General features: G+C 41.7%; 1 protein-coding gene across 1 annotated transcript in view; it reads left to right on the top strand.

Moving 5' to 3' along the window:
• Positions 1 to 5,912: 5,912 nt before the first annotated feature.
• The window catches only part of LOC308634086 (UPF0728 protein C10orf53), a gene marked incomplete at both ends in the record, with an annotated part of 28,736 nt that continues 6,864 nt past the window's right edge, over positions 5,913 to 27,784 (top strand). The window contains 2 exons of the mRNA XM_081267649.1: positions 5,913 to 6,009; positions 20,093 to 20,212. Of these exons, the coding sequence (XP_081123775.1) occupies positions 5,913 to 6,009; positions 20,093 to 20,212 (217 nt within the window). The remainder of the gene's footprint in view (positions 6,010 to 20,092; positions 20,213 to 27,784) is intronic.

A 27,784-nucleotide genomic window follows, 5' to 3' on the forward strand; every position in this document is an offset into this window, starting at 1 on the left:
TGTAGCTTAGTGGTAAAACATCCCTGGGTTTAACCCCCAGTACCAAAAAGGGAGGTAGAGAAGGAAGGGGGGTAGATGAAAAGAAAAAGAAAATCAGATTGACATTAATTTCAGAAATGACCTCCATGGCTCAAGCACGATACCCTTAGGTGACTGGGCTTCTTTATTTGGAAGATTCACCTTCAGGGATTCTGAAGGAGTCCAATACAAGTCTCTCCTCTGACAGAGAGCCAGACAGGGAAGCAAGGTTAAGATTGTCCTGCAGGGCTGTGACTGTACAGGAGGTGTGAGAGGCACCTTAAAATTCTTTAAGTTACAGATAATAATTGTACTTACTATGGGATGCAATGTGATGTTTCAATACACGTGTACAATATGTGATGATCAGATAGGGTAATTAGCAGATCTAGCACCTCCAGCATCTATCACACCTTTGCAGTACAAACATTCCAAATCCCCTCTTATAGATTTGAAGTAAACTACGCAGTGCTATGGACTCCAGTCATCCTCCTGTGCAACAGGACACCAGAACTCACCCCTCTGTCTGACCATAACCCTGTACTTGGTGACCCGCCTCTGCTCTTTCCTTCTCCCACCCTCCTCTATGTCTAGGAATCATCATTCTACTCTCAGCTTCTGTAAATCAGATCAATTTTTTAGTTGGAAGTCTAAATGGCAGGGGAAGCGGAATGGGAAAGTAAAACATCTAAAGTGCAGGGAGCAGGCAGAGCCCACCCCCTACTGTGTTGTTGTGCTCTCCTGTGGAGTTCCTAGAAAAGCCCCCTCCCCAATCCGGGTGAGCTCTGTGTCATTCTAAGTGCTCCATCCACTCTGACCCAGGGATACTGCAAGAGTCCCTTCTCTGGGCCACTGTGAAAGCTGTCTGCACCTTGCTTTGGGTTGCCACAGGTGGGCTAAGGCAGGGCAGGCATTTGATCTTGCTTAGCTATTTGAGAACACAAGCAACCCAAAGGAGAGAAGTCCTTGAGACCCTGGTTTTAGGAGGAAGATCTCCTATTGGATGATAGGGGAGATTTGGCCACTGGCTTCTAACATTTAAACTTAAGCCACTGGTCTGTAGGTCCCTGTGGCTTCCCCTGAGGCCTACCTTCCAGTTTCTCTTGGCAACTCGCAGCCCAAAGACTCTGGGGGTTTCTGGGGACCTGCAGTCTACCTTCTGAATGCTAGCCACCTGTCTGATCTCACTCAGTGACCTCAGTGCCAGATCTGAGTTATCTTCCAGTTTCCCTCCGTGGATTTTTCTGCAGACAATATTCTCTGACTGTAGGGTCAGGCAGCTCCACTGAACGTGGCCAAGTGATTTAAATGCCCAGAGACTTAATTCCCTCCATTGTCAAATGAGAACAACAGTCTCCCCATCTTGCCAGGCTCTGAGGGATGGAGACCAAATGCACAAAGGTCTCGTGTGGCAGGTGGGCAATAGTGCCCACCCTCAGAATGGCTTTCCCCAGCAGGCATTGTTCACACTGCTCAGACAGAACCAAGTTCATAGCTGCTATTCTCTGAATATAGGGAAAGGGAACTCACTCTGTATATTCAGATATTAAACCATTCACTGTGAGGGTTTGAGAATCGTGGGTGACAGACACTTGGCTGGAGGGAACACCTCTTCTCTCTGAGGAAGGGGCTGGAAGCTGGTCTTCCCCCTCCAAGAACAGATGGGTCCACTACGTCTTTATGCAAAGGCAACACTGAGCCATGGCCAAGGGCATTTCTGTGGGGACTCTGGGAAAGGAGATTGTTCCATGTGTCCCCAAAGAGATGGAAAATGAGACAGTCATTTGGAACAATGATGCATAATAAATGTGGCCACCTTACAATACTGCTAAGTTGCCAAAATATATAAAGTTAATATTTAAGTTCTATTTTTATAAAATAGTTATAGATTTATGGCAATATGTACATGTGTATTTATAGCCTTTCCATCTTAATTTATAGTTTTGTGCTTTAAAGAAATATATGTATGATTAAAGAACTGTATATTGAAAGCATTCTATTCAATTTATTTAAAAGACTGTAACTCTGTATTCAATAAAACTTAATGCCAAGAAAGATGTCACCGGTCATTGTATCTACTGACAAATGCTATAAAATATAATGCTGTAAATTCTGTGAACTGGATCAACAATTCTTTGGCCTTTGTCTGTATTTTGCCAGCAATAGTGGCAAATGTCTAAAAGATATAGGGAAGTTGGGTACAGTGGTACACACTTGTAGTCACAGATACTTGGGAGGCTGAGGCAGGAGTATCTCTGGAACCCAGGAGTTTGAGGCCAACCTGGCACTGTATTGAGAACTTATCTCTTTAAAAAAACAATAAAAATAAAAGCTCTAGGGGTCAAGAGAGAAAAGGGGCCAGCATAGTGGTACATGCCTGTCATCTCAGTGGCTTGGGAGGCTGAAGCAGGAGGATACTGAGTTCAAAGCCAGCCTCAGCAAAAGTGAGGTGCTAAGCAATTCAGTGAGACCCTGTCTCTAAATAAAATACAACATAGGGCTGGGGATGTGGCTCAGTGGCTGAATACCCCTGAGTTCAATCCCCAGAAACAAAGGGCTGGGGATGTAGCTCAGAGATAAAACACTGTGGGTTCAATCCCCAGGAAAATGAGGAAGGAAACAAAGAAGGAAGGGAGGGAGAAAGGAGGGAGGAAAGACGTAGGGAGGTAAAGAAGGAAGGAAGGAATCTTCACATTCCAGAATCAACGGAAGGATGTTCAAAACACAACAATAAGCAGAAGCTAAAGGTGCGTCAGACAGACCCAGACCGCAGTGGGGCTGGTGGGGTTTACCCTTGCTGCCAGTTGAAAGGCCACGTAGCCCACGGAAGGTGGGAAAAGCAGCTAGGAACTCCCTCCACAAAACCAAGACCTCCTAGAGGTATCCCAACCTTGTGAAAAAGCCCTGAAAAACCCTTTCCATTGGCTCAAGGGAGCAATGAAGAAATCTGCCAAGTACTCGGGGCTGTTGAAGAGGAGGAAACACAACCATGAGAAATCAAAACCACAAACTTGTGCCACATTAGGACTTTGAATCAACACACCTTCTGTGTAAAGTAGGATCTCTAAGACTATAATTTAAAAAACCAATTGGGCCCAGCACAGTGGTACACACCTGTAATCCCAGCTGATGCAGGAGGATCACAAGTTCAAAGCCAGGCTCAGCAATTTAGCAAGACCCTGTCTCAAAATAAAAAAGGGCTGGGGATATGGTTCAGTGGATAAGTGTCCCGGATTTAAAACCTGGCATTAAAAAAAAAAAAAAAATTGGCCTGGGTCAGTAAGACCCAAAGGACCTCAGCAGAATCAAATACAAAACCACTTTCCTGGACACACCAAACACATATGGAGGGAAACATTATACAAAGTGACACAGAAGATTTGAAAAGGAACAGACTAAAATTCTAGAACTGGAAAATAAATAACCAGGTTGATGGCTTTCACATAAGTGAAGACACAGATGAAAAGAAAATTAGTAAACTGGATTGTATATAAAAATGAACAATTGCACATATATAGTGTACAAGCATATATACATTCTAGAAAAAAAAGCAGGGAAAGAGGGGTAAAAAGAGAAAAAAAATACAGAAGAGAAGAAACATAAAGAATATGGTAAGAAGGTCTAGCATATTTAGAGTCCGTGAAATGTAAAAATGGAACAGAAGTAGCCTGTGAAGAACTAATGGCTCAACCAGTCATGGTTGTGTAAACCTGTAATCCCATGGACTCAGGAGGCTGAGGCAGGAGGATCACAGTTCAAGGTCAGCCTCAGCAACTTAGTGAGGCCCTAAGCAACTTAGTGTGAGACTGTTTCAAAAGAAAAAATAAAAAGGGCGGGGATGGAGTCAGTGGTAATGCACTCCTGGGTTCAATCACCAGTACCAATGGGGAAGAAAAAAGTAATATCTAAAACTTTTCAAAAACTAATGAAAGGCATTCATTTAGTCTCAAGAATCTCCACAAATTCCAAGCAGGATAAATAAAAAGAAAATTATACATAGGCACCTTACAATGAAACCGGAGAAAGCAAGTGATAAACATGAAAACAGAACAGTAACAACAACAACAAAGCAATAATAATACTTCTAAAATTTTTAGCAAAGTTAATGCTACAGTTAAATTTCTAATAAATAAAAACATTAAAATGAAATGATGATTTTTGCCTCATAAAAAGTATATAAAACTTAAGAGAGAACCAGATAATATGAATCCCTGTAAGACAGGACACCTGGCCATACTGAGCCAGCAGGAAGATTAACAATGTCATTACAGTTCCACATTCCTCCCCAATTTACTGTACTCAACTCTGTTGGTGAGTTCAGTTGTCATTTGATGGTGAAAACAATGTGCTGGGGGAAATTATTTATAACCCCCCCCAATTCAGAATTCTACTGGCATCATCCCTCTATTTATCAAACATGTATAAACTAACTTCAAAGAAATATGTGTCATAGTAGAACAGATTGTACCCACAGAAAGAATTAAAACACAGAAACAAGAACATATGCTGGGAGAAAAAGTAACGATAAAGGGTTTTTAAATCTTTTCACTGTTCAAAAGGAGGATAAAAAATAACAGCTACCATTGATTTTTGGAAATTAAAGATATATGTTGTAATTTCAAGGGTGTAATTATTAGATTTCACTAATCATTGTAGTAAACAACTTCAAAATCTCAGTTCCTTCTTGCTCCTGTCACAGACTGATGCAGATTTGCCGGGCTTTATTCAGTGCAGATATTCAGAGATCCAGTCGCCTGACATGTTTTGGGTCCCTCAATCCATGGGACCTCCAGGTCCTCCTAGAATCCTCTGTGTCTGACTGACAATGAAGAGAGAGCCAGCAGGAGTGCAGAAGAGGTTTTAGAGGCCAGAACTAGAAGTAGTGGATGTCTTTTAGGTCTGCATTCCAACCGGCAGAACCCAGCAAATGAATAGAAGTTTGCGAACCTGTAGTTTTGTCTTCACCAAATAGACTTCCACTGCTTGGATACAAGAGTTGGGACAAACCTGAGTTGTGGGCTCACCATTCTGTTCTTTAACTAGAGAAAAGAAACAACTTTCAAACGAGGAGAAACTGAATGATTAAAAAAACATATTGAATCAATCCAAAAGCAGGCAAAAAAGTAGAGGAAATGCAAAAATTTTCTAAACCAACCCCCTGCTTGGCTTGTTGCTTGACCTGTTTTTTTTGTTTTTGGTTTTTTTTTTTTTTGAAAATAAAAAATACAAAATGCAACTTACTTCATAGGGATAATATCATGGTTAAATTATGAGAAATCACACCTGTAATTCCAGTGGCTCGGGAGGCTGAGACAGGAGGATCCCAAGTTCAAAGCCAGCCTTAGCAACGGCGAGGTTTAAGCAACTCAGGGAGACCCTGTCTCTAAATAAAATACAAAATAGGGCTGGGGATGTGGCATGTGGCTTAGTGGCCGAATGCCCCTCAAGTTTAATCCCCTGGGACCAAAGAAAATACTATATATATATATATATATATATATATATATATATATATATATATATATATATATATATATAATATTATATTAAAAATTTTATATATATATATATATATATATATATGACAAATCTGTAAAGTGATTAGCACTGTAGCCTGACACAAACTTCCTATATCTGCACCGTAAATGTTGGTTAGTGTTACTTATCCTCAACACCTGCCCCGCAGGTTGAAATTGCCTTGGTTTCCCTGGCCCTAAGGGTGGGGAGAACGAACCCACCCCTGGGCTGGAGCCTTGGGGGCGTGGAATTCCCGAGCCCCGCCTTAGTCCCGCCCACTCGAGGCCTCGCCCAGTCCTCAGGGGGCAGGAAGAGCGGTTACCCAGCAACGCGTTGTTTGGTATCCCAGGCTGCAGCCTCGGGCGGCAGCGAGCGCCATGCCGAGGAACGCTGTGGTCATCTTGCGCTACGGGCCCTACAGCGCAGCGGGGCTCTCAGTGGAACACCGCACCTTCCGCCTGGAGGGCCTGCAAGGTGGGCCACCCAACGCCTGGCTTTCTGTGAGCCGCAGCCTCCGGGCATCCATGCAGTGCGTGCTCTCTGCCTAGATTTCTTTAGATCCCTTTAGACCCTAACCAAGTGCCACCTCCCCCAGGAAGTCTTCCCAGAGCCCACACTACCTAGGATGATTAAACAGCTTCCTCTGGCTTTCATTGTTTGGACATAAGAGTGGACGAAAACACGAGCCTAAGGCCCACCTTGTTAAAATAATAATAATAATAACAATAGTAATAATAATAGTAATATAAAACTTTAAAAATTAAATAAACTCTCTTTATGAATCAGGAATATTAAGTGACTTTCCCAAGTCAAATGGATGGAAAATGGGAGTGCTGAGATTTTGTTCCTTGATCATTTATGCAGCAAACACTTACTGAACATCTAATATGTGTGGGACATTCTTCCAGGTATCTAGGACACACTGTTGAACCACGCTGTATATCCTTAAAGTGATCTTCTCATTGTTGACTATTAAATGACAGGTGTGCAGAAGCACAGAAAGTGGAGGGAGCCTACCCATAGTGGGACCAGTAACTGTCCACAATTGGAGGAGATAGGGTGGAGGAAAGGGTTCATTTGAGGAATTACATTTGAGTTGAGATTTACAGAATGAGTAGAAGCAGGTCATGATTGGTGCACGCCTGTAGTCCCAGCAACTCAGGAAGCTGAGGCAAGAGGATGGGAAGTTTGAGGCCATGCAACTTAGTGAGACCCTGTCTCAAAAAAAAAAAAAAAAAAAAAAAAAATTGTAAAAAGAGTCTTGGGATGTATCTCAGTAGAAAAGCACCCCTGGGTTCAATTCCCATCCCCAATTCCAACCCCCCAAAAAGAATGTATAGAAACTAACCAGGTAAAGACAGTGACAAACCATCCTGAGGCCTGAGGGTATAGGTCATGGTGAAGTGCTTACCTATCATGTGTAAGTCCCTGGGTTCAATCCTCACCACTGCCAGGAGGTAGGGGGAGGCATTCCAGGCAGAAGCACTGATACCTGCAAAAGCTGGAGGCATGGAAAAATGATGGAATTGTTGAAGTGATACACGAATGAATCTGGATAGATAGACAGGGGCCAGATTCTCCAGGATCACATAAAAACTCTAGGCAGGGAGACGAAACCAAGGTTGGTCTGAGAACTGTTTAGAACTCAAATTAGAGGGGTCAAATATGGAAGAAAGGACAATTTGAGGGTGGTCCAGGATCAAGATGAGAGTAGCTTGGACCAGGACATCCACAAAAGGGATAATGGGTCAACATAAAAGCAATGCTACTGCCTGAGACTGTGGATGCGGTCGGCAAGGGCAAAGAGGATGCCAACTACATCTAGTTTGTGTCTAGCTTGAGAAGGTGTTGATGAATGGAGGTGTTAGTCACTAAAATTGAAAAACACCAAAGACATTTGGAGGAACATTTTGGACATATTAAATTTTATGTGCTTTCAGCTTCCTAGATGAAAGTACTCAGTCAGATCTGCAGTTCTGGAGTTCAGAGAAAAAGCCCAAGCTGGAGATGGAAAGGGATGCATCAGTGATTTAGAGAGAACATTCCAAATGAAAGGGAATCCAGGACTAAGTCTTGACCCAAAGTAAGGATCTTCCAGGAAAAATGCTGTAGGAGTCCAGAAGATTAAAAAAAAATCAGTCTTGGTCTGGCCTTCAGGGAAGACAATCCTAGAAGAAATGCTTTTTGTTCAAGTTTAATAGACAAGTAGAATTTCAATTGACAGAGAAAGTTACTTGCTCTGAGAAAACAGTTGGCTGAGACATTTCTGTTGTAAAGAGATACTGTGCACATTAGTCTCCTTGGGTTGCCATAACAAAATGCCACATACTGGTGATTTAACAACAGAAGTCTATTTTCTCAGTCTGGAGGCTAGCACTCCCTGATCAAGGTCCAGTTAGGTTGGTTTCTGGGGAAAGCTCCCTTTCTGGCTTGATGGCAACCACCCTCTCTCTTGCCCTCCCATGGTGGGGAGACTGGTGTTTCTTTCTATAAAGACTCTTATTCCATCAGATTAGGGTTCATTTATAGTTGGTTACCTCCTAAAGGTCCTTTCTCCAAATACAGTCATAAAGAAGATGGGGCTTCAACATACAAATTACGGGGGGAATACAATTCAGTCCACAGCACTGTTACATGATGATGCTTAAAATGTTTTGTAGTCTTGGCTAAGGACCCAACCTATATAATTGACTTCTCTTCCTGCCCCTCTGATAAGGTGCCCCCCCACCTTGCAACTACCTCTAGCTTAAGTCCACTAAATGATAAGACTGAGCAGCTACAGTGCTTCTCTAAAAATAGCAGGAATCTTAGACTGCTGAAAAAGAATTCAAGAGATCTCTACCCCTTTTCACTTTCTCCTTTTGTCCACAGACTCTTGACTTCTGCAGAACTCTTTGCCCCAGTCCTAGGTATACAAGCTCACCCTCCATATCCCATCTGCACGTTTTCTGGCGGTTCAGCTATTTATTTTCTTTCCTATTTTTAATGAGTAAAATATTTATAACAAAAATCTGACATTTTAAGCATTTCAAGTTTTAACTCAGTGACACAAATTCTACTCACAGTGTAATAGAACCATCATCACTTAGTTGTTTTCAAAAATTTTCAAAGATCCAGAGAGAATATGCAGTAAGCAATAACTCTCTATCTCCCATTCCCAGCCTCTGAAATTCTCAAATATATTTTCTGTCTCTATGCATGTGTCCATTCTAGTATTTAATATAAGTAAAATCACATAATATGTGTTGTTTTGTGTCTGGTCATTTTAACTTAGCATCTATGTTGTAGCATGTATTTATATTTCGTGTTTATGACTGAATGATATTCCATGTTATGTATATACCAGATTTGCTCATTCTCATTCATTGATAGACGTGTGAGCCATTTCCACCTTTTGGTTATTGCCAACAGAGACGCTATGAACCTTATAAAGAGTCTGGTTGAGTTCCTTTGCCAGCTAGCTCAGTCCTCCATGGGCACACAGCAACTAGTGACACTGAGAGGCCCCAAGCCCAGAGTTTGCAGCAGTTTTATACATTCTTTGGAGAAGGCAGGGACTTCACATACATCATAGCATCTCTTAGCAAATCATCACACACCGCGGGAAAATCGTAAAACAACTCTAAAACATGATTAGCACATTCACTGGAGGGAACAAGTTGGGTAAGGGTGATTGGCTAGTACAAAAAGGGGGATTCCTCTGAACTGAATGGTTTAAGCCATGAGTGGAGTACTTGCTGAACTACATGGTTTCCCAACATGTTATCAACCACCATAAACTACTGGGAGGGTCATCTGCCAGGTATTTTCCCTGTCTCATGCTGATTGGTGACTGCTAGAGGGTTGCTATGGATCCCCATTTAGTCTGACTGAGTCAGGGACACCTGGTACAGCAGATCTCTCCTGTTATTTGTAGATAAACAACTCAGCAGGGTGGGTATGTGCCTAGGAGTGCTCTTTGGGTCTTTCCAAGGACAAGGGTCACTCCCCCTTCCACGGACAGGCTTTGCTCTGAGGTAGAAGCTGGTTTTTCAGTGCTGAGGATCAAACCCAGTGCCTTATGTATGCTAAGCGAGCACTCTACCTCTGAGCCACAACCCCAGTTCCTGCTTAAATCTGTTTCTAGATGTTTTATCTTTAGGATGGTATCTTAAATGGAATTATTTTCTTAATTTCATTTTTAATTTTTTCATTGTCACTGTATAGAATAAAACTGCTTTTATGTGTTATTTTGTATCCTTTAACTTTGCTAATTTCATTTATTAGCAGTAAATTGATTAGTTAAAGAGTTTGATTTACTTACATTTAAAGTAATTATTACTAAGGAAGGACTTACTTTTGCCAATTAGCTATTTTCTGTATGTCTTACATGATTTTGTTTCTAAATTTCTCCATTTATTATTTTTGTATTTTTGTAATGTACCTCTTTGATCCTTTCTGGCATGTTTTTAGTTACTAATTTGGGGATTACAATTAATATCCTAAACTTTTAAAGACTTTGTTTAAATAATACCAATTTAATTTTAATTAGTATGCAAATACCACCCCCACCCCCCCACTCATGTGTGTGTGTGTGTGTGTGTGTGTGTGTGAGAGAGAGTGTGTGTGTATGTGTGTGTGTATTCCTGGAAATGGAGAATGGAACCTAGGGACTCTTTACCACTAACCTACATATATAGATTTTTTCTTTTTTGAGACAGGATCTTACTAAGTTGCTGAAGTTGGCACCCTCCTGCCCCAACCTCCCAAAATGCTGGTAATACAAGTATGTGTCACCATGCCTGGTGTCCCATGTCCCTCTTCCTTTAGGTTGTTATGTTACAGATCCAATCTTTGTACATTATGTACCCATTAACATAGATTTATAACTACTCTGTTATTGATTTGTTTTTTTTTTAAATCATATGGCAAAAAGAAGGAGATGTTATGAACAAAAAGTGAAGTGACACTTGCTCCTCTATGTATCTATATCACTGCCTTTACCCGTCCTCTTTGTTTCTTCGTTTGGCTTCAGGTCACTTTCCGATGTCCTTTCATTCATCCTGAAGGGCTTCCTTTAGCGTTTCATGTAGCACAGGTCTACTGATGACAAACACCATCAACTTTTTTTTATTGGGTAATGTCTTGGTTTCTCATTCACTTTTTCCCTCACGTTTTTTATTGGTGCATTATAATTGTACATACTGATGGGATTTGTTGTTACATGTTCCTACATGCACACAATACACAATATAACAATACAATTTGGCCAATATCATTCCCCGGGACTTTTCCCCTTCTCATTCATTCTTGCAGGATACTTTTGTCAGATATACTGGCTGACAGTTGTGATCCTTCATTTTCAACTTGGGCTACGGTGCTCAATTGCTTGGTCAAACCATAGTCTACATGTTGCAATGTATCTTTTTAGATGTGATTATTATTTATAATCATTAGACTTCATAGATTACCATTCATAATGTGGATGGCCCTCTTCCAATCAGTTTAGAGGCTTAAGAGAAAAAAGATTGAGGTTTCCTGAAGAAGAAAAAGTTTTCCTCGAGACAGCAACATAGAAGCCATACCTGTGTCTTTGAGTCCATTCCTTAAAACTCTTCTCCATAGATGATTGTCTCCAATCTATAATGATTTGGTTTACAACTTTTTGACTTTATAATAGTGTGAAAGAGCAACATGCATTCTGTAGAAACTGTGTTTCAAATTTTAAACTTTGATCTTTTCTTTTCTTTTTTTCCCGGGCTAGTGATGATGCTCCTTTGCAATGCTAGGCAGCAGCAGCAGCAAGTGGCAGTTCCCAGTCAGCCACAGGATCATGACAGGAAACCAAGGGCACTCTATGGTGTACTGTTTTGCTAAGCTATAATGCTTGGCAGTGGGGTGTATTAAGTGCCTGTGTGATTTAAATATTTTCAACTTATGATGAGTTTAGTGTCCTGTTGATTCTATTCCCCTGGAGAACTCTGACCAATGCACTAGGCTTACTTTTTTCTTCTGGCACTTTAAGTGTGTCTTCCTGTGAGCATCTCGCCTCCCTGACTTCTGATGTGCAATTGGCTACTAATCTTATTAAGGACATCTTGTGCGTGATTAGTTTCCTCTCTCTCACTGCTTGCTTTTGTCTTTTGGCAGTTTGACTGTATCATGTCTTAATATGGCTCTCTTAGAGTTTATCCTGCTGGGAGTTGGTCAAGAGTCTCGGATATGTATTTTCATGGCTTTCATTAAATTTGGAAACTTTCAGTCATTATTTATTCAAATAACCTTTCTGTTCCTTTCTCTCTCCTCTCCTTCTGAGACTTCCATTATGAATATGCTGTTATTTACATAACATACATACATATATGAAGGTTTCCCACAATTTTCCAAGGTTCTGTTTATTTTTCTTTGTTCTTTTTTCTTTTTGTCCCTCCCTTATCCTGTCGTCAGATTTTCTGATTCTTTCTTCTACTTACTCAAATCTGCTGTCAAAACTGTCTAGGGAATTTTTCATTTTGGTTATTGTACTTTTCAACTCCAGGACTTTCTCTTTTTTTTCTTTTTCTTTCTTTTCTTTTTTTTTTTTTACTTTTTTCTCATAATATTCTTATTTTGTTCATTTTTCCTTGTTTCTTTTAGTTTTTGTTTACAGTTTTCTTTGGTTTCTTGAGAATACTATGATAATTTATTTAAAATAAGTTCAATGCCTCTTATTCCTCAGGGACAGTTTTCGACAATTGTTTTGTTTTATTTCCTATTTTGTGTATGCTTTGTTATTGCTATTGCTTTTGTTGAAAATTACACATCCAAAAGATATAATATGTTGTGGTAGAGTGCTTGCCCAGCATTCACCAGGCCCAGATTCAGCCTCAGCAACACAAACTCATATGACCCCAAGAGAGCAAATATTTTATTTTATTCCTCCTGGAAATGAGAATTCCTCTCTCCCCCAGAGTTTGCTCTTCTTAATTTTTGGCCTATATTTAGTCAGTTTTTTGACAAGGATTTCCTTGAATGCCAGGAGCTTTAAAATGAAACAAAAATCCTTCCATTTCTTGTGTGGTTGCTCTGTTGAGAAACTCTTCTCTTTTTTTGGTATAGGGTTTGAACTCCCAGGTACTCAACCACTGAGCCACATCCTTGGCACTATTTTGTATTTTATTTAGAGACAGGGTCTCATTGAGTTGCTAAGCACCTTGCCATTGCTGAAGCTGGCTTTGAACTCACAATCCTCCTGCCTCAGCCTCCCAAGCCACTGGGATTACAGGCATGCACCACTGTGCCCTGTTGAGACACTTTTTAGCACTTATCCAGGTTGTCTACAATTCTGCCTCCGCCTTTACTCCCTGCTTTCACTGAGCCTGTAGATCAGTGGTGAAAGCTGGGATCTTCAGTCTTTTCTGAACATGCATCCCACACTGGGCATGCACTCTGTTTTCTAAATTGTTCAGATACATGAATGCTTTTGAAAGCCCTAATTTCTCAAAGAAATTCTTTCTCTCTCTCTGACTTTTCCTCTTGGACTTTATGACCTATATTGTATGTCCCGATTATAATCTTTTGCCAGGCAACTGTAGATTTTCCATTTGCCTCACAATGTTTTTAAACCCTTCTCATGGCTTTTCTACCCTGTGTGAATCCCAAGTTAGGCAAAGACAAGTGCCTTGTGTCAGTCCTTCAGGAAGTCCCCAAATGGATTAGAACATACAACACAAGAATCTGCCAATAGGATCTGCTCTGCATTCTCTGGAATTAAAGATGAGGGTCCATACTGGGAACGTGAGCTATAGTCTTCAAGATGACACCAAGTCAGGGAGAAAGTGGTCAAAGACAAGTAAAAATGCCACAAAGCTTGTTTACTGTTTTCAGGTTGCCTTTTTCTTGATTAGTGCTCACTTTATTGCTATAGACCTTTGACTATTTTCTAGAATCATGACAAAGTTGGTTCTCACAGTTTCAGTGGTGGGAGGAAGGATTATTTTTGTCTATTTTTATGTTTCTGCAAAGATATGGGAGTTTTGGGCTATCTACTCTGCCATTTTGCTGATATCTGCAGGTCCTTTAAATTGTGTTCCTTACGGCCTCCATAATTGGCACAATCATAAAAATTCAATTAGATCATTTACATGCCAAAATCATTAAAGCAGAAAGCATAAATGAACATTTTGTTATAATATACAACTTATTAGTATTGAGGGGAAAAATCCCTCCTCTAGTTTGTCCATAAATCATGTCAATGTTACCTGTCACCTCTCCCTGGCCGCTTATCTCCTATACTCTTGGGCAGGGAGACAGTATGAACAGAGGCTCTGAAGTCCAACCAATCTAGTTTTGAACTTGTCCCCATCAAATCAGTAGCTTTGTGGGCAAAGCCAAAGTCATTTAGCCTTTGTGAGCCTCTGTTTACTTATTGGTAAAGAAGAATGTGAATCCCCACCTCATGGAGTGAGATTCTACTAAGAAATGTGTGTACATAGTAAGGGCTCAACAAGTGTCATTTTTTATTATTCCGGGGGAGCAGGTCAACTTAGGGAAAGGGAGGAGGGGACTGCTTGGATCATGTTTGGGGAACAGCAAGTGGTTGGGTTGGGTGGAAGACAGTGTCCAGAAAGAGAGTCTGGCCTGTTTTGCCCATGCCAATGGACAGCCAGCAAAGGTTCTTGAACTGAAGTATGATGAGATCAGACTGTCCTCCAAGAAGCCAATTCTGAAGGCAAAGCTTCTGGCAAGAGAAGTGGGGGGAAATGAACTATTAAAAAAAATATTAAGGGCTGAGGATGAAGCTCAGTGGTAGAGCAGTTGCCTAGGATGTGTGAGGCTCTGGGTTTGCTTCCTACTTCCTTCACAGCAAGAAACAAAGAAGAGAGGGGGGAAAATTAATCTTCAGTTAGAAATTATGTTCTGGAATTCAGAAGAAAAATGAGGGCAGGAAATTTGAATTAAGAGTGCCTGACTTTAAATGACATCTACAGGCTAATGACTCCCCAATTTATATCTTTAATCAGGAGCTCTCATTGCCAGAATGTTGAGAAGGCAGCTCAGTCTCTGTGTGTCCATGGTTTCCAAACTGGACCCCTAACACTCACCTCCGAAACTCCTGGGTGCTTCCCTGTCTTGTTCATGCCAGCTGCACTCATTCAGTTACTCAGGCCAAAAACCTCGAAGTCATTGTTCACTCCCCCTTCCCTCACACTCCCCACCAAGTGCGTCAGTCCATCCGGTCAGCTCTATCCCAAGGCATGTCCACAATCCAGCCCTCTTGCCCCTTCTTACCTCCCTCCTCCACCTTTTTGTTCAGCTGCCATCATCTCCTGCCTGGATTATTGCGCTGGCCTCCAGACTGGGCTCCTGTGACCCCACTTGTCCCCTTGCAGTCTCAGTACCAAAGCCAGGTGACACTGTTAATCCTGAGTCAGAGTATGACCTTTGCCTCTAAGAACATCCAGTGGCTCCCAGCTCACTCAGGGTAGAAGCCAAGAACTTGCAATGGCTGCCAGACTCCTCATGGCCTTCCTGACCTCCTCTCTCCCACCACTGCTTACCCTGTGGCTCCAGCCACACCCACCTCCCCGAGGACCCCTGAATACTCCTTGCAAACTTCTACCCAAGTGTTGGCAGTTGCTCCACATGGAAAGCTGTTTCCAACACTGTCTTCACTTTTCACTGTCTCAGGTTTGGGATCTTCTTCAAAAGTCACCTTCATGGGCGGGCCTTCTTTGGGTATTCCCACCTAAAATCTCAATTCTTCTTTCTGATTCTCTCTTCCCTCCTCCTTTATTTCTTTTCATAACTACCTGAAACCACATATATTTCACCTATTTACCTCATTATCCTTCTTGTGCACTTGGATGTGTGCTTCAGGGAGCACGGGTTCTTTTCTGTTCCATTCTCTTCTAGCGCCCAGTGCCTAGAACTCTGCCAGGCATATCATAAGGAGCAATGAAGATTAGTTAAGTAAATCAACCTGCATGAGGTCAAATGCTGGAATCTCAGGAGGTGAAGGAGAATGAAACAATGAAAGACAGAACCAAGTAGACAGCAGGATGTTGACAGGACTTGCTCTGAGGGGCAGAGTGTTAAGAGAAGTCATAGAAGGCATGGGCACTGGATGCAGACAGAGGCAGGTGAGACAGGAATTTCAAGAAGAGAATGGCCAGTGAACACCAAACTATTGAGCAGAAGTTATCTCGAGAGATAGATGAACTTATGGCTGAGAAAAGGACTTAGAAAATGAGTGCTTTCATACTCTCTCAGTGGGAAGGAAAATTGGACAGTGACCTTGGAGGTAAGCTTGGCAGTGTCTATTAAAATGTAATCCATACTGTAGAATCCAGCTGTTCCATTTCTAACTACTTCTTGTTTTAAAGAAAAATTGCACATAAACAAGGAGGTATGCCCATGAATGTTTTCTGCAACATTCTTGGAGACAGTGAAAATTGGGAGGGAAAAAAAAAACACAAAAATTGGAATGGCTAAATAAATCGGAGCACATTCAGCATGTGAAGTACAATGTGGAAGTGAAAAATAATGCAAGACTATGTGTATTGACAGGGCTTGGTCCCCATAACATAGTGTTAAGGTCATAAAGCACGTTCCTGAATACCATGAATACCACCACCCCACTTCTATTGTTTTAGACCAAGAGGGGACTAGGGCAGAATTATGGATGATTAAAAAATTTTGTCCATTTCTATAATTTTTATTTTTTTAATCACAAATCTGCATTACTTTTATAGTCCAACAAAATTTTAGAGATTAAAAACAAATTTTCCCAACACGAGTACTTTTAAAAATTAAGAAAGGAGAATGGTCAGAGAAGAGTGGGGGAGAATTGGGTGGGCCATTGAATGTGGGTGGTTTCCTCTAGGGACATTCTGCAGAAGGTAAAGGAGTCAGTGGAGCTAAGGCAAAGACCCAGACCACAGGCGCAGATTGCTCCTCCTCCAGGAATGGAGGGGAAGGAGAGTTTTAAAATCCAGAGGAGCATTTTTATGGCTGAAGGAGATTTGAGGATTGTGTGGTATCAGCAGGTGGTTGATTGATAAAGTAAGCTCTGTATATCTATGCATGATAACTCATCTAATACTGGCTGCCAACAAGTCACCACAGGTGACAAGAGCCAGGGTGTTAATAGCAGCAAAGCAGGGGGCACATGCTCTCCCCTCCCATCTCCCGACCCCTCCACGCCACCACTTTAGGCCAAACACTAACATCACAGCAAGCAAATCTATTTGCAAGCCCTCCTCCGTAAAATCTGCATCTGAATTCTCGGTATTATTTTTAAAAACTCATAACCCTTTATCATTTCCTGAAGCCCTGCTGCTTTGGAAATATGCCCAATCTTTTCTGAACTTACCTTGCCTTAAACAATCTGAAAAGGTTTGTTCTTTCTTTATTATCCATGAGTTATAATAGCTCAGCAAAAATGTCTCCACTCTAGCCTCAATACTGATGTTTAACAATGAGTTTTAAGTAATTGTCCTGGACAGGGTTACTCCCCGCCTGCTGTACTTAAATCTGCCAAATGACTCATTCAAAACAATTGGAAGGAATTGAAACTGACCCTTAAAATTAGAACCACAGTTATTTATCGAAGCCACCTTAAGCGCCATTCTCTTATCCCTAGCTACACTTTAGCTGCACTCATTAATGGCCTTTCGTATTGCATCTGTGTTGAGGAAAGAACCACACCTGTCTGTATGCCTGCCCTCCTATCCGGCAGCATTTAAATCATCCACTGAGGGTGCAAGAGGATGGAGCTCTTCCTGAGTCCCTTCACTTTATCCAGATCCCTCTTGAAGAATGTGGTGCCACTTCAAAGAGGTGGGTGTTCTGCGGGTGGCCTTACAGCTTCTGGTTGATTTATGCTGGAGTTTAGCCACTGCCTTTGCACAGACTTTGCTTCAGGAAGTATGTTCATCTGACCTTTCTTTGAATAGACAACTACACAGCAGCTCAGGAAAAAAAAATGGGTCCTCCACATAGAGCGGTGGCATTTGGATGAGCTGCTGGAATTCTTGGGATTCTTCTTCTTTGATCCCTTAAGCCTGCCCTGGCCATGCAGCTAACTGGGTGCATCATATCCTGGACTGATGGGAAGGGGACAAGTGTCCTGAGGCTGAATATATGATGTAGACCCTGCTGCAGTTATCACTCCAATACAAATCAGACTTAGGTCCCTTGATCCACAAGAATTAGTGGTGATGCCCAGCATCGTTCTGTTTGTTTACTCAGGGAGACCGTGTTAACACCAGGCACCTGGAGGAGGGGCAGGGAAGGATTGTGGTCAGTGAGGGAGACACATGCTCTTAAAGACCATGAGAGCCTTTCCTGGCATTCCCCTGGAAGGCAGCGTGAGAGGAGATGCTCTCCTAAGAGGGTTCTTCCTAAGGAGCTTCATTTGCTCACAGATAAGTTGGACCTGCATTAATCAGCACCACCCGCCAACTCATACGGTGGGTTAACTGGTGAATCAAATCCTGTTTCTTTCCAGGTCTACACTATGTCATGTAAGAGTGACACTGTCCCCATAAAACAAACTCCAAACCCAGGTGCAAAGTGAGGCTGTGTCAGCTAGGCCCTTCAGGGAGGGGAATATGGGCAGGTTGCAGGGTGCTCATGCCCCCTAGACTCCTCCTCCAAGTTCCTTGGCCAACATTTTCTCCAGAATCCCTCAAACCTTGGAGAGTTGGTCTTGGGTGTGACTAGGAGAGTAGCAGCACCTTGCTCCCCAAGGAGGGAGCTGTTTCCTGATGCCTTCCTGTCAGATTGAAGTCCATTCCTCCGCAGTACAGTGCAAAGCCAACAAACATGGAGGCCTCACTATACCCTTCCACTGATGCTCCCTCCGCAGGGGGTGCTGCTTGAGGAACTGTAAGCCCAAAAAACCTGTGCTTTGTACTGCCTGCATGTCTCCCTAGATAATCAAAGGTAGATAATCAACTACCATTCCACCCCAGCGGGACTGCTTCATTTAAACAAGTCATTGGTCCAAGCTGGGTGCCTTCTTCAAAGATGTTTAAGAACAAGACACTTAAACAGGATACAATAACATAAATATGCCAAAGAAAATGACATGGCATTCTGTAGAGAGAGGCATTAGCTGATGCAGGTCAATTAGGGTTGCCATCAGGGGCCCAAGCAGTGTTATCTTGTTAATAGAGATTCTCACTGAGTCTTTCTGAAGTTTCTTTCCACAAGTGAAATTAAAATCACACAATTAAAATGCTCACAGTTGGGGCTAGATGTTCTTGAACTGATTGAAAGATGAAGAAGTGGACACGCCAACATTTTGAAACAGCAATTGTCTCTGTAATTAAATGCAATTAACTGACATAAATGTCTGCTTTTCTCCTCTGAAGACTGATTGAAATGCTAAGATTTTTTTTTAAAAATATGTCCCCAATCTGATTTCTCTTTCCATCGCAGCTCACCACAGATAGATAACCACTGGGTATTTTTCTTCTTTCTTGAATATGTACTTTAATTGATATTAGGCATGTATTTTTGATATGGAATTATACATATTTATTGCCTGATTTTTGTTTATATCACAAGTATTATTCTTGCTATTTAAAAAAGTTCACAAAGAATGAATGGATAAAGAAAATGTGGTATATATACACAATGGAGTTTTACTCAGCTGTAAGAAAAATGAAATTATGGCATTTGTGGGAAAATGAATGGAACTCAGAAGGTTGAAGGCTGTATGTTTTCTTTTCATATGCAAAAGCTAGAGAGGAAAACGGAAAACAGGTTGGGATGGATCTCCTAAAAATCAAAGGGAGGTCAATAGAGGAAAGAGACCAAGAGGTGAGAGGTAGGGAGGAAGGGGGGAAATGCTGGGAAGTGATAGTAGCCAAATCATATTGTTATATTGTGTGCATGTGCAAATATACAAAACAAACACATCCTATCATTATGCACAACTATAGTGCACCAATAAAAAAGGTGGGGAAAGAAGTTCACAAACATCTAAATAAAATCTCAGCATATGAACATATCACAGTTTAGCCGACCATTCTCTTTTTCATGGAATTTTGCCATTATGATATTATGGAAAGAAAGAACATCTTGTTGCCAAAATCTCCCTGTTTTTCTAGTTTTTTCCTTTATAGGAAAAAGGAAAGGATTTATTTTAAGTACAATTTCCTAGGCCAAAGACTAGAATTGTTTCTCAAAGCTTTTGGTTTGTACTGTTAATTTCCATCCGAATAGTTTACCAATTATATTTCTTCAGTAAGAAAAGAAGCTGCCTAATCCTAAATCCCCTTTGACACTGAGCATCATCTCTATGAGATTAAACCTGTGGAAAGGTCAGTAACCCTTTCCTAGAGAAAGGCTACTGCCCAGCAAATCCTCTGGGTCTGGAGTCATTTGTAACCAAGATCTGAGTTTTTCATGTCTAGTTGTGCTTCCCAGTCAGGGTGAGTACACATTAGGTCAGTCCATGTATGTGCCCACCATCTGGTTAACTTACAGCCATGAGTGGGCCAACAAACTGTTGTCATCCATGAGGACAACTACATATTAGGTAATTCTGGAGTCTGTCCCCGTGTCCCCATCTCACTCTGTTTTCCAGCTGTGTTGACCAAAGATGGACATGATGTCTTCCTAGAGAAGATAGAAGACTGGAATGTGGTAGAACTCATGGTGAATGAAGAAATCGTCTTCCATTGCAACATTAAGGACTTGGAGTTTGGTAAGCTTCTTTCTGAGTCTTTAATTCAAACTCAGAGCCCCGCAACCTGCAGAACATGAAGGAGAGCGTTCCAACCACACACAGTAAAATGCTTGTGACTGAGCTTGTTTCCAGAACACTGAAAACAGAAAAGAAAAAAAAAATGAACTTAAGCCCTGAGCTTTCAAATATATGATGGAATTTAAAGATAATAGCCTTTTCTGCTCTTTAATAAGGTGTGCTTTATTATTATTTGCTTTTAAAGTAATATCTGTTCCATTTGTTTGTTCTATCTAAACTTGCTAAGACAATTAAAGTCAATATGCTTGTAGTATATGGCATTATCAGCAACATTCTAGGGAGTTCTTTGCCCTGGAGGGCTTCTGGTCTGGAAGACTGGCACTTTGCATGCATCCCTGTGCTCTGAAGCAAGAGTTTTTACAATCCACTAACTCTGTTAAAGCCTAGTTAACATTTTAAATGCCTGTGGCCTTTGAAAATGCACTCCTGGTGTAAGCCCTAGTTGTATTTAATATAATATCAAACTGAGTGTAAAGGTGGCCAAAAGAAAATGATTTCTCTCTCCCAAGGAGGTGATGGTAAGCTAGACCCACTGTGTGAAGAGGCCAGAATAGCCGTGCTAAATGCCGACTGATCCCTTCGTGGAACAGACAATGTCAGCTGCCTCTGGCCATTCTGGGATTCCAGCAAAGTGGCCTTCCGGAACATGGACATCGGGCTCTACCAATCAGAACAAGGCGATGCTGGCCTCCGGTTTCCTGTATGGCTGCACAGGGGCCACAAAAATAATAAAACCACATCATTTGCAGCATCTCTCAATCTTGACCCATAGGAATAGCCCTCCAATATCAGGTACATACTGAGCTGAAGGAAATAATAAAATGCAATCTAATAACAAAGCACCATGCCTTACTAATAATGCATCATTGCCAGAAGCACTTGAGTTTCCATTCTATAGTAAGTGAAGAGTTAGGAACAGATAAAATTAAAGGGAGGGAAAAGGTTGGGGTTGGGGGTAGGGGCAGGAATTTAGGCCTTTGGAAGTCTGAACCAAAAGTCAATGTCAGTACAGTATTTGGAAACCTGGTTATTTCTATATATTAATTTCCTGTTCCCACTGGAATAAATATTTTAAATTGATAATATAAAATTAACTAAAATAAACGTTCAATTATCCTCCTTTAAAATAAAAAAAGTATCTGCCTTCTCTTATATTAGCCAGTCCAACAGGATGCTCTGAACAGGGCAGGAAGAGTCCTGAGCAGAAGCAGGAAGTAGCAGCCCATTCCTTTGGGAGGGGAACACAGCACTGTATAAAGAGGGTTGTAGCTATGGTCAGGATAAAAATAAGTCATGTCAAAATGATATTCTTTTTGCTACCAGGTTCTATACACAAACTTCAGGATAAATTCTTAGTTATAGAGTAAGGAAGAGGGGAGAAATGTAGACACCAATCTAATGACATTAAAGGTGAAGTCCTGCTAAGAAGGCCTCAGGCAGATTACCCCACTGAAGACTGGGTCCTGTGTTGAAGGAGCAGGACTTTCAAGGCCTGTAGGGAACCCACATACCTGGGGAGCAAGCCTTCTCATGAACCTGGGCAGCCTCAAACCCTCCCACACCCCAGACTCCAAAGGCCAACAGACACTCCATGAAACCCCTTGTACAGGTTTTTTTTTTTTCTCACATGTGATGAAATAGAAGATATAATTTTAAAACTCCAGGTCAAACATCACTTACCAGAGCTGACCCAGATTACCAATCACTTAGAACCCTTTCAACATATTTAATCATTGCCTTAGTAAGAAACAGGCTAAAAAAATTTCTTTCTCTCAGTGTTTGTGTTGATTTTCATGCCTTTAGTGGCCCTTGATTCAGTCTCATTTTTTTCCAAAGACCAATTTCAGTTTCTATAGATTCTATGGGATTCTATCTTTGTTTCAATATAAACATTTTAGTACAAGAAAAATACATTTTCATTAAAGAAAAGGTAAGATAAGGATGAAAAGTTTAATAACATTTTAATATATTTTACTTTGGGTTTCTTCTATTTATGGTCTGAATGTCCATAAAGAGATAGGCAGGTACAGAAACTGATTTTTACCCATTTGGGATCACATTATCTGTACACAATTTTGTACTTTTTTTTTAACTTAACATTTTATGTTGAGTTTCTTCCTATGTGACTGAGCCTTTGCTGAGTACAGGCATTGGATCAGGAAAATTCTTCCTCCTGTGCCATGATTCCCATTTTCGTTGCCAAAACGACTTCTGCTGAATACTAAAACTACAAGTGTTCCCCCCGTCTGCACTGGGAATGGCAATGTCAGCTCCAAGCACTGTGGAATCCCGTGTCCTCTCTGGGGGCTCTGTCACCCTAATGTTGAACTGGTACCAGGTGCTCCATGCAGCCTCCTTGTTCTGTCCCTCCATGACCAGAACTGAAGGGCAGGTAAGGAAAAATTGCATGCAGATTATAAGAAAATCCAGAGTACAAAAAGCTTCTGGAAGATGCTTGTGCCCAGGGCTCTGCACTCCAGTTGAGATCAGAGGCAAATGATGTTTGATCCAACATTACTTGGAAGTCACAGAGGTGAAGAAATGGGTGGAATGGGGAAGAGAGAGTAAGCCTATCATTCCTTCCACATCATAAATGTTTTCAGTGGCTTGATTTTTCCTTGTTCATAAGTGTGTGTAAGTGGTTGTCTTCATCTACTTTGGTTTGTTATAACAAAATACCTGACACTGGATAATATATAAAGAAAAGAGGTTTGTTTATCTCACAATTCTGTGACTGGGAAATTCAAACAGCATGACTTCAGAGTCAGGTGATGGCTGCTGGCTATATCACAACATGGCAGATGGCATCACATATGAGAGAAAAGCAAGAAAAAAGGTTCACTCTTCATAACAACCTACCTTGAGGAAACCAACCCACTCCTGAGAGACCCAAGAACTCAGGCATGAGAGCGGTCATGACCCTGTCACCTCCAAGTCAGCTCTTTTTAAAAAATTGAGCCACCTTTCCACACTGTTTTGTTGGAGATCAAGCTCCCAGCACATGATCTTTAGGAGAAACCATATCCAAACCTTGGAAAGAGTACTTTTCAAATAATCATTGAAAATAGATTTAAGACTTTGATGTAGAAGCCATCTATCTTCTAGTGACATTTACCTCCAGCTAGCAGTAATCTAACGGTCCTCTGCCATTAGGAAGAACTTTTCTTTGGAAACATCTGAAGAACCTTCGTCTATTTTCTGTCTCCTTGAACCTACCTCCCTCAGAGGGCCAGGAAACACAGCTTGCTCCCTATCAAGGGAAAAGTGATCTGTGCTTAACAACCTAGACACACAGATGCATTTAACACTTTTAAAACACCACTTAATTAGATCACATTTTAAGTTTTATAAAATGTCAAATCAATGCCACTATTAGTGGAACATATAAAGAAAGTGACGTTTTAGAATAAAATTAAAAATATCACTCTCAGTAGTTTTAAAAAGATATTTGGGATTGCTCCATTTCTTTCTTCTGGTTTTTAACAGTTAAAAAGAATAATTTTTCAGGGGGTCTTCCAGGGCTGCTGCCTGGGGCCTCACTGGCTATACCTGCTCTCTTCCTTAGGTTTGGCCTTTAAAATCTTAAATAAATAAATAAATAGAATCTTAACCAATACCGTGAAAAAGCCATGTAGAAGAGAACTGTGTTCAAAATCAGTTCCCAGTGGAGCACAGCACTGCATGCCTATAATCTCAACTACTCAGGAGGCTGAGGCAGGAGGATCACAAATTCAAGGCCAGCCTGGGCAATTTTGTAAGACCCTGTTCCAGAACAAAAAGGAAATAGGGCTAGGGATGTAGCTCAGTTGTAGAGCACCATATGTTCAATTCCCAATACCAAAAAAAAAAAAAGTTTGAGGGACTGGGGGTAGGGAGCAGTAGGGAGATGGGGGAAGAACCCCCAAAGGATCCTTATTCCTTCAGTGGCAAAGGCTGCTCCATTTGATACATCTCCTGGACAAAGTAATAGTGAAATGTGGTGCTTAAATCCTCCTCCTTTAGATATTTACCTCTAGCTAGTGACATTTACCTCCAGCTAGCAGGCATTGCAGGGTTATAGGGAAGGAACATCCCAGATGACAATGTGTGTCCATCTTGTGGATGCCAAGTTTCCAGGAGAAACACATCAGCTGGCCAAATCCAGGTGAAAGACAAGAAACTACCAACCCAGGTGTCTGACATAAAGGGCGGAGAGAGGGGCTGGGGATGTGGCTCAAGCGGTAGTGCGCTTGCCTGGCATGCGTTCGGCCCAGGTTCGATCCTCAGCACCACATACCAACAAAGATGTTGTGTCCGCCGAGAACTAAAAATAAATATTAAAAATTCTCTCTCTCTCTCTCTCTCTCTCCCTCCCTCCCTCCCTCCCTCCCTCTCTCTCACTCTTTAAAAAAAAAAAAAAAAAACATAAAGGGCGGAGAGAGATTCTTGCCAAACTGTGTGAACATTTAAAAGGATCATGGAAAAGAACATATTAGACTGTGGTGTAATCAGGCACTCAGTGTAACCAGCTGTGATCCGCTGTTCTGGGGCCCTGTGCCCTAAGGCTTACAGAGTCCAGGCAGCAACAGGCTGAGTGCTAAACTAGGATAAGAAAACAGGGGTAAAGCATGGGGAGGACCATGAATATCACCTCATGTGGGGACTGTGAGGAGGAGGGGGAATGGTATGAACTAGTAGAACAGGTGCCTGGGCTTAGAGGGGGTAACCACCCCACAACTCCAATACGACTGTTTTCTGTGCAGGAGGAAACTGGTCTGGTAGTCATCAATCTTCTGGATTTTTCCAAAAAGGCTAGGAATCTGGATTTCTATTTCAAACTTCATTTTTTTTTGTGTGTACTGGGGATCCAACCCAGGACCACATGAAAGCTAAGCATCTATCACGGAGCTATACCCCCAGTCCCTCAAACTTTTGGCTCAATTTAAAAAAAAAAAAAAAACGTAATGCCAAGTGAAAAACAAAATCAAACCCATTTGTGGATCACTCACTCTAATATACTTCTTTGGTCTAGGCATCATTTTCTTTTTTCTTTTCATTTTTATTTGTTCTTTTTAGATACACATGTCGGTACAGTGCATCTTGACATATTATGCGTACATGGAGTAAAATTTATTGTAATTAGGATCCCATTCCTGTGGGATTACATGATGTGGAGTTACACCAGTTGTGTATCCACATATGAACCTAGAAAAGTTTTGTCCGGTTCATTCTGTTGTCTTTCCTGCTCCCATCCCCCCTTCCCTCCCTTCATTCTCCATTGAATCTCCCTTCTCCCCCTTATTGTATGGGCATCATTTTCCACATAAATTCCATGGTCCCTCTCCCCTGTCTACAGGTTTCTCTACCCTGGTAGCCTTCCTGTCTACAATGGTGATGTGTGTAGACACTTTTTTGTTCCAATGAAACCGCTTGACCCAACCATTTGGTTATGCAAATAAAAAGCAAAGAGGACAGATCTCTTAAATGACACCTGAAAAGCTGAGACTCTGGAAGCCTATGGTTCCTGCGATCGAGGCATTTCATTGGGGGAGGGCATTTTAGGCAGAGCTGCTTCTCTTGGCTCACATTTTCTGATGGGGAATGCCTCTTAGTGAAGTGTTAGACTACATCTGCATACACAGTCTCAGATCTCTGTGACAATGTGTGCTCTTGTTTGAGTGGCCCTTCAGAGGAGGTCAAGAACTGAGACCCAGAAGACCCAAGAAAAACGGTCATTCCCAGTCCCCTCTTCCCATGGGAGTGACAAGTTAGGAGGGGCTCAGTCCAAATTGTACTATCGATGCCCCTGATATGTAACACGACCCAAACTTCTACCTCTAAGGAATGTACTGGCTTTACATTCTCCTGTAGGCAGAGTCTAAGTCCCATTCTTAGGTTCTGATTTAATAGATTTGGGATAAGATCCAGGAATCTGCCTTTGTAACACATGCTTTGGGTGATTCTGCTGCTCACAGTTCATCTGTGTTCTGATATAGTTGGCACTGGGATGTCAGGACACGACCACATCCTACAGAGATGGGCACTTGCCCCAAGGAAAATGGAGCTGCCCTATATCAATCAGCCTAAGAAGGGCTGGGAAGGCTAGTCCTAGACAAGTGAAATGGGCTATTTCTTCCTTCTTGGCTTCATGTTCTTGGGTCTGTATTCCAGGTGACCTAGAAGGGCTTGGAAATACTCCTGAGGGTTGAGGGAAGCTGCTTTCAGAGCTTGGAGGTATGTTGGGGTTAGGCTGGCAATCATCCTGTGGTTGGTGCTCCTTGAGCATGATTGATTGTCCCTGAGCCTCCAGCCAGCTCTTGCTAACAGTGACAGCAACAACTGAGCTGTGACATGGAAAGATCTATTTTGCAAAGGCTGTGTCTACTCTTCAGGTGGAGGCAAAGCCCAACAGGAAGGGTACTCCCAACATGAGCACAGCAGCAGTGGTGGCCTCAGAAGTCAGTGGCCCTGGAACCTGCTGGAGGGGGTCAAAACAGGCAGGCCACCCAGAGTGTGGGAGCACACAGCCCCTACCACTTCTGTCCAGAGAAGGGGGACCTTGGAGGATGTGGATTCGTCCTTCGACCATGCAGAAGGATACTTCTGAGCAAATTTGGAGTTTTATGGGTAAATCTTTCACTCGTACCCATAAACCAAGAAGATGGGGGCAGACTTTGGGTTATACATATAAAAATCATTTACCTTTCTATACACATCTACTTGTTAAAATATACATTTATATTAGTGGGTCTTTTACTTTTATTGAGGATTGAATTCAGGGGCATTCAACCACTGAGCTACATCCCCAGACCTATTTTGTATTTTATTTAGAGAGAAGGGCACTATGGAACTGTGATTTTTGAGGGAAGGAGTGGAGTTGAAAGGGAGGGCAACCTCCCCAAGGACTATCATATTTCAGCCTGTTCAACCTGCAGACACTTCTGATGGAGATTGATATAATATAGCCAGGGCATGAACATGTGGCTCAGTCAACCTCTATTATCAATGCAATCATACATTGAATGGGCAAATCTAAGTTAAGAAATTTTGTATAAAGCACTTCTTTTTCCATTAACTTTTATTTTAAGCTTTGGAACTGCTCTAATATTGTACCACAAATTGTTCCCCAGATTCATTATGGTTTTTCAGGACTTTTAATTCCTACGACTGACCTAGACCTTATCCTATACACATATGATCTGGTTACCCCAAGTTTCTCATAATTCCTCCAAGTAAATCATAGCTTTGACTCTTTTCTGCTCTTCTCTTGGTTCTCCTTCCTCTTGGAATACCCATGCTGTATTCTCTGGCTGACAGAAGCCTTCAGATTCCTAGAGGCTCATCTATCACACCCTCCTCATAGCCCTCCCTGCCCCTACTCCACCCCGACCTACAGCACCAGGTACAACCTTGCAGGTACTTCCTGCCACAAGCTGAAGATGCTGGTTTATTGGTGCCCCTGACACCTCTGCAGGAGCAGCTCAGCAATGAGGCACTCTCTTTTCTCCACCTTTGTGCTCTTGAAAAGTAGAA

Source organism: Spermophilus citellus, assembly GCF_964194105.1.
Source record: "Spermophilus citellus genome assembly, chromosome: 15".
Taxonomy (NCBI): Eukaryota; Metazoa; Chordata; class Mammalia; order Rodentia; family Sciuridae; genus Spermophilus; species Spermophilus citellus.